Source organism: Apis dorsata, unplaced genomic scaffold (genome assembly GCF_000469605.1).
Source record: "Apis dorsata unplaced genomic scaffold, Apis dorsata 1.3 scaffold_256, whole genome shotgun sequence".
In the NCBI taxonomy this organism is placed as follows: domain Eukaryota; kingdom Metazoa; phylum Arthropoda; class Insecta; order Hymenoptera; family Apidae; genus Apis; species Apis dorsata.
In genome coordinates this window covers 459,509-467,388 of record NW_006263534.1, presented here as the reverse complement: position 1 = coordinate 467,388, position 7,880 = coordinate 459,509, and the positions used below count along the sequence as shown (strand labels likewise).

The window sequence follows — 7,880 nt, the reverse complement described above, 5'->3', positions numbered from 1 at the left end:
TATATATATTTATATTTATATTTATATCTATACCTATAAAAAACAAATATATTATTTATTAATTTCATATAATAAGTGGAAAATTAACATTAATAAAAAATAAAATGAAAAAAATTTCTTCATGAAAACGGAGGATCGAAAATTTTATACTTTTTGAATCTCTAAATAAATTAAAACGGCTTCAAATGAGATGGGAATTTATAGTGAATATATATTGAATATTATATAATAAAAATAAATGTTCTTTTATTAAATTGTTTCTATTCGATTGGTTGAATACGATCGCCATCATGGAAACCTATCAAAACGTTTCAGAACACAAAAATTATATGTAAGGCGCTTAGAAGATGCGAGACGACCTACTTTTTGGATTTCATGTGATCTCTTGTATGCAATTTGCATTTGCAGTATATTATGATTATATGTACATTGCAATACCTCCAAATCTTATCAAAATGCACATTAATTTTGGCGGGAAATTCAAGTTTCTTACTTTCTGGGACGCGGTTAGTATCATGAAACAATGATTTATTCTTTTTTTACATATTATGAGATTATTCATTCAATTAATATTATATAATCACTTATGATTCTGTGAAGATATAAATTTAATTCAATTTGGAAAATTGGAAAATTGACAATAAAATTGACAAAGTTAATAATTATTGATTTTCTGAAAATCATACTAAAATTATAAAATATTAATTTTTAAAAGATGATTATATATATGATTATATATTTATATCTTATTTATCACATACATTATACATAAATATAAAATTTATAAAATGTATTTATAGCAATCAATAAATAAATTGATATATAAATTAAACTATTCATCATTCAGAACTTATGTGTCAAATAGATTAATCGATTTGTAGATTAATTATTCAAATATTTCTTTATCGATGATATTAAAATAAATGATTGCAATACAAAATTGACTTAAAATAAATTATTTTTTCAATAATTTTAATCAATAAATTTGAAAATATTAAATATTTTCAAATTTACTGCCGTAATCATTTATTGCCATCGGATAATTTTCTATATAAAGATATTCTACATTGATACTATATATTCTACATTGATATTATGAACTCGAAGAACAAAATTCAATTGTTCGAGCACCACTCCACATCATCTCGGAAGTACGGCACGTGTCATATTATATTATCCATGTATGGTCAAGTAACTATCATATTTATATCATATATTTGACATATTCACGCGAAAAAATTATTAATATTTCTTGATATAATTATTTTATACAATATATTTTCATTCGAAGTCTTTTTTAATTTATATATTTTAATTGTTAAGTAATGTATCATATGTTATTATATGCAAATCTGATTAATTGACTTAACACATTCATAAAAATTTATCTTGTTAAATAAAAATTGACATATATTAATAAAATCTTTCTGAAGAAATAAATTATTAAAAATTATACTATGTGCAATAATATAATATAATGTTTAAAAAATATATTATAATTTTCATCCAATGTTAAATATTCATTTTCATTATAATATGGCAAAATATACAATTTATTTATTTATTTTTGAAACAATTATATATATATAATTATAATTTTAAAGTAAATATTAATATTATCTGAAAATATATAAATAAATTATTTAAAAACTGCTACATACATTTATATTTATATTTAAAAACCATATATCTGAAAAATCACAATATATTATTTAATCGAAAAAAACGATATACCATTGCAGAGATAATATTATCCATCTATTTTATTTTCAACATTTCTACTTTTTATTTTCAACTATTCTAATTTCAACATTATCTTAGCAAAGAAGTTATTTCTGATTAATTTAATAACTAGATAAAATTGATGATTAGGTATTAAATTTAATTATTAGATATTTATATAAATCATCGTTAAATATTAAAAAATATGTTATATGTAATTTTCAAAATAAAATATTTATAAAATAGAATAATATATTCAAATTTTCTTATTAATTTTGTGCGATGATTTAATATAATTTATTTTTTCAGATTATTCAAGCAATATTTTTTTTTATATGTATGTTAAATGATTGGTTTGGTACAAATGCTATTAGTCCCAAAAAACCACCATTTATACGTAAATTAAAAGATCACATACATGCGATACTTAGTTTTCCAATTGCCATGGTAAGTGAAAGAAAAAAAAATTAAAAAAAAAGTTTAATATTTTATATATTTTACAATTTTCATGGATCATAGTTTGTTGGAGTGACATTCTGGGCTCTAATGTTTGTGGATCGTGAATTGGTGCTTCCAAAAGCTGTAGATCCTTACTTTCCATGGTGGTTAAATCATTTAATGCACACTATGATCATGATTACCATATTAGTAGAAACGATTTTAGTGCCACGTACATATCCAAAGAGATCGAATGGTCTCCTTGGTATAATAATATTCTTATTTATATATTTAGTTTGGTATGTTGAAAATATAGAAATTATAGAAACATATTATTTTAATATTTTTTTTTATTAATTATTTAATATACTAAGTATTTATTATGTAATGATATTATGAATTCAAATTCCAGGATATATATAATTTATTACAAAAGTGGTGTCTGGGTATATCCAGTATTGGAAGTGCTATCATTGCCATTACGAATTGTGTTTTTCAGTGCACTGATTACATTCAGTATAGGCTTGTATTTTATCGGCGAAAAAGTGGACAACTTGTTTTGGGGTAACGAATATATTAAACATGAAAAATCTTATGCCAAAAAAAAATAACTTTGCCCATGGGTGATAAGGTGTGCTGATTTCGATTATATATAATTAGCCTTCTCTAAGGTGATGGTGAATAAAACAAAAATTAATTTCTTTTCTCCCATCATTTCCCATTTACCTTATATTATGGCATGTATACATAACACGCTATTAAATAAATTTTCTCGAAAATTTTAATTAAAAAAAATATAATAATATAGTGTGCATGTGCAAAGAGAATTGCATTTATTATTTTTCAAAAGCAAAAAGCACAAAAAGAACATGATCGTTAATAATTTGATTACTGAAGAGGGTGATATAACTGAAGCATGTATAAGTACATAGATGTGATTTTTCTTCTGTATGGTTTATGTCATATATGATGAAAGAAAAAGGGCAAACTAATTGTCACTGTCATTGTACACATTCTGGTCTCTGATATTCATGGTGATACAAATTAAAAACTGGAAAAAAATGAAAAATGAAAAAACACGAATACATATGTATACACAATGCAATTATTACATTTTTGTATCTTCAACAAATTATGTTATGTTCTGACAACAAAGAAACCACTGATGGCTCTATTTGTATCGAGTATAGGAAAAAAACACATAGCAGAAGCTATCGGACCGGATTTCAAAGCATAATGAAGTTCATATTGAAGAATCGAGCAAGAGGAAAATATTTTTGTGAAACTAATTAAACCGAAAAATGATGAATATACATATATGTTCATGATTTGATATCGTCATAGGATCTCATACTAAAAAGAAGTGGTTGAAAATTCCATAATCACACTACGAAATTGAGTTGCAATATTTTTTATTTCACAAATAAAAATAACATAGATTCTAAATATAATACATATATACATTTTGTTAATATTTTCTGTTATGCTTTTAGATTAGAAATGAATTAAAAATAAAAATAAAATATTATTTTTAATAAATATTTAAAAGTTTTGTTTTAATTGATATTTTCTGGAATTTAGATTAGAATATCGAAAAATTTAAATTGTATACGGAAAATATCAATTATCACTCATAGAAAATTTTTTTATAACATTATTACACATAAGTAGTGAACATTAAAATAAATTTTCATAAAGATAATATAATCAGTTGCAATATTTAAATATTTAAAATGAAATATTTGTATTTAAAACAATTAGATATTTTTTAAAATATTTAAGTGACAAATTATGTTATTATAGAAATTTGTAAAATAGAGATAAAAATTGAAGAAATTATTAAATTTATAGCATTTATTAATATTATTAAATAAAAACGCATTTTATATAATTTGTGTATTTTTTTTTATTAATATTATATTTTAAATATTACATTAGAAATGTAAATACTAAATGATTTTTTAAATATTTTGCATGATATATCATAATATAATTTTTTAAAGACATTGGTAAAAAAATTAATAATATAAATTTAAAATAATAAAATAAATTGTACTTGAACATACGCTCGCGTATTATATTAAAAAATATTTATATGCAATTTAAGTACATTAGGATATGTATTTTTGAGAATACTGTAATAAAGCAATGTTAAAAAAAATTCAGATTTTTCTATATAAAAAATAAAATGGATCATATTTATGATATGTTTATGTCTTTAGTATTGAAAAAAGTTTTGAATTATTTTTTATTACATTGCAATTTTATCACTAATAAAATATATGTATTTATTTATTTACAATTGAAATCATGTCATTGCACTATTATAAATATACAGTCTATTACAAATATACAGAAAAAATCAAATTTGGTAATGTGGCAGTTATATGACTGATAAAAAAATATTTTATTTGTTTATATCTAATTTTGTATTAAGAGTTTTTTGAAAAGAAAAATTAGTGTTACGTAGTGATATTTTTGTTTTTATTCAACTGTGGTGAAATTTGCGTTCCTTTTGAACTGCAATTTCGACTATTGATAATCTCATCTATACTTTGTTTTAATTCTTCCATTTCTAAAATGTCTAATGGTAAAGATGTTTGTGTTGCTATTTCTCGAGCATTACCAGTCTGACCTTCAGATTGCATTAGTCTTGTTAATTCAGGACAACATGAAGTTAGACTAGATGCTAGATTACCTATTCCAGCTTTCCTGTATACTTCTTTTATTTCTGCATCGCTTTTCAATTTAATATCACTAGATTCCTGAAACAAATGTTTCAAGATGGTTTCATCTTGAAGCAGATATTTACTTTTACGGCCTTCTCTGCTCCGTCTATCACTTTCGTGACTATAACTTTTTGAACTTTTGTTACTAATTTTGCTCTTGCTACGTTCATGGGGTTCTTCAGGATCTAACATCTTTGCTTCTTCTTCTGGTTGACTATCATCACTATCACTATCTTGATCATCCTTCTCCATATTTCCACCTTCAATATCTACATCTTTTCTTGGCATTCCTTGATGCTGTTTCTCCTCACTACTTAAATTTTCATCACTACCACTTTGTCCTGGAAACAAAAACGGAAGCAACATCCCTGGATTTTTCCCATCAAACAGTTTAGAATTCAAAGCACGTTCATCTAAACCGGCACTAGCCGATCGTCTCTTCATATTAGGTACTTGAATAGGTGGTATTCTTGAATTACCACCTATAGTTAATGCTGACAATATCTGTGCACCAAGCTGACTTTCTTGTGATGTTGTACTGCCTCTTCTAAACAATGGACCTACTTTACTTGATCTTGATTTTCCAAAGTCTCGTCGCCGTTTTCCACGTCGACCGCGTGAACTGCTAGCAACTTTCCGTGTTGTCTTCAATTCAGCTATTTGAACTGATATTTGAGAGTCTAAAGAATTTCTCCTGGATTCTACAGATACTCGACGCACGCTGAAGCTAATTTCAGAATCTACAGAATTTCTTCTATTACTGGATACAGATCCCGTTGTACCACCAACGAGTGCACCTCTACGAGTAACTAATTTTGGTAAAGCAGCTGCCCATGTTGAACTGAAATCTTGAGAAGCTACGGAATTTAAATCGAAATTTAAGCCAACTGGATCTTCGTGAGTATTATGAAAACTAATAGATAATCGACCAGCATTATTAAATGTTTTCCGTTTTGCGAATGCTTGAGCAATTACTTTATGTTTTTTTAGTCTAATAGGTTCTTCAGTTTCACAATTAAATGTTCTAAAATATAAAAAATTATCGTATTATTTATTAAATATAAATTAATAAAAATGAAAAGATATTTAAAATTTTACCGTCTAAGAAATCTAGTCCAAGTATCTACTGTTGAACCAGTCCATACCCATGAAGACATAAGAATACCAGCAAAGAAGGGTGATAGTAAATGTAACTGCATTTTAGCTGCACTTGGTCGGATTTCCATTTTACATTCAGAGATATCCAAATATTTTGTAGTTATTGCACATCTATGAATAAAATATAAAATTTTAGATATGATATATTTATATATTTTTTTTTTTATGTATTCTTTTTCTTACATCATATAATTTCTAAAACTTTGATGCCATTCCGAAGAATGTTGAAATTCATAAATATGACAATAAAAAGTCACCACAACTGCAGCAAATGTAAAAATTGAAAACAATCCCATACGTACAATAGTTTCTCGTATTTTAGAACTTGCTCTTTCAGATATAATTTCTTGGCTACTGATTTTTAATCGAATCAAAGTAATTAATCCTAAAATTATTTATAATAATATTACTTAAATTGAATTTAAAAATTTTATTTTTTAATATTTATTTTTATTTAGAAAAAGTACTTACAAATCTTTAGGAAAGCATACAAAAAAATATATATATATTTTTATATATAAATTGCATATAATGAAAAGTTTAATTACAAACATATAAATTAAAAACATACCTCTGGATAAAAAATAGCCTCCAACCAGTAAAACAATCAACACAGGACCAAGTAAAAACCAAGCTCTGACTGCATGATTAGTGTAACCCACAAAACATATACCAGTAACACTATTTCCATCAATTTCTCCTAATCCCATAATTGTGACAGTGAGAACAAGTGGCAAACACCAAGCAATTAAATGAAAATATGAACCCTTTTTATCAATTCTATCTTGGATTTTGCCTAATGCTTGAAAGCTCATATGCCAAGCATACGTAAGAATCACAAACCAGACCATAGCTGCCATAAGGGAATAATACACAAGAACAAATACTACGACACATGATAAATTTTCTCCACTGAAAATATATTAGTATACAAAGTTTATAAGTTTATATCTAACTTGATATAATTTTAAATAAAACAATTTATTATATACAATAATTTACTATACACATTAAATAATCATCTACCTTGGTTCACTCATTCTTAAAGTTCCATCTTTTCTACATACAATTACTTCTCTACTTCCTGGTGTAAATTGAGCAAGCCATCCAATACAGGATACCATAAAACAACAATTGATATAAAATATTACTAAAGCTGGATATTTATTTGCACTTCTCCAATCAATTAAAAATGTTATCTAAAAATAAAATATAAATGATATGCAATATATTATATGCAATATATTATATATTATATTCTAAATTCTTTAATTTAAATAATTATTACTTACAATTGTAAATAAATTGAATGAACCACAGATTCCTGCAGCCCAAGCAATAAAAGAATGAATTTGTTTATGTTCATCTGGCGTAAAAAGTGGATCATTACATTGTAATCCACAACCTTCAACTCCTTCAAAAATAGCAAGGGTATTATCAGTTGGAACCAAAGGCTTTAAGCATTTGCTAGAAATATTAAATTTCAATTCTCTGATATCATTTTTACATAATCTAGGAAATAAATCTGTATTTTCACATTTAACAAAACTTGGCCATATTGTATGATTAAATACAATTCTACAAGGTCCTGAAACCATTTTACACATTTCTTGTGATGGTAAATCTACTGTGTCATTGATACATTTTGGCATAAATATTGAACACAAGAGAGGTTGAACAACTGCCCAACACTTTGGCACATGTCTTAATGTTTGTAATACATGTAATTTTTCCTATAAAATAAATACATAATATTTAATATATAATGAATAATCAATCATAAAAAAGTTTTTTCAATTATAAAAAGAAAATAAAAAAAACAGAAAATAATTT

At 24.8% G+C, this 7,880-nt stretch overlaps 2 protein-coding genes across 6 annotated transcripts in view; one reads left to right on the top strand and one right to left on the bottom strand.

The window, feature by feature from the left end:
* The window catches only part of LOC102673518 (androgen-dependent TFPI-regulating protein-like), a 10,291-nt gene extending 6,762 nt beyond the window's left edge, over positions 1 to 3,529 (top strand). The window contains exons 2-5 of one of the 4 annotated variants that reach the window (XM_031510735.1): positions 342 to 506; positions 2,032 to 2,169; positions 2,242 to 2,459; positions 2,573 to 3,529. In XM_031510735.1, the coding sequence (XP_031366595.1) occupies positions 348 to 506; positions 2,032 to 2,169; positions 2,242 to 2,459; positions 2,573 to 2,771 (714 nt within the window). In that variant the 5' untranslated portion in view covers positions 342 to 347 and the 3' untranslated portion in view covers positions 2,772 to 3,529. Of the gene's footprint in view, positions 1 to 313; positions 507 to 2,031; positions 2,170 to 2,241; positions 2,460 to 2,572 lie in introns of all 4 variants that reach the window. The other 3 variants (XM_031510733.1, XM_031510732.1, XM_006616234.2) reach the window with 3 other exon arrangements.
* A 1,092-nt stretch (positions 3,530 to 4,621) lies between these two features.
* Positions 4,622 to 7,880, bottom strand: part of LOC102673292 (protein smoothened) — a 4,687-nt gene continuing 1,428 nt past the window's right edge. Inside the window, exons 3-8 of one of the 2 annotated variants that reach the window (XM_006616232.2) lie at positions 7,340 to 7,780; positions 7,074 to 7,246; positions 6,619 to 6,959; positions 6,231 to 6,432; positions 5,988 to 6,158; positions 4,622 to 5,913 (exon numbers count right to left, since the gene is read on the bottom strand). In XM_006616232.2, the coding sequence (XP_006616295.1) occupies positions 4,623 to 5,913; positions 5,988 to 6,158; positions 6,231 to 6,432; positions 6,619 to 6,959; positions 7,074 to 7,246; positions 7,340 to 7,780 (2,619 nt within the window). In that variant the 3' untranslated portion in view covers position 4,622. The remainder of the gene's footprint in view (positions 5,914 to 5,987; positions 6,159 to 6,230; positions 6,433 to 6,618; positions 6,960 to 7,073; positions 7,247 to 7,339; positions 7,781 to 7,880) is intronic. The other variant, XM_006616233.2, reaches the window with a different exon arrangement.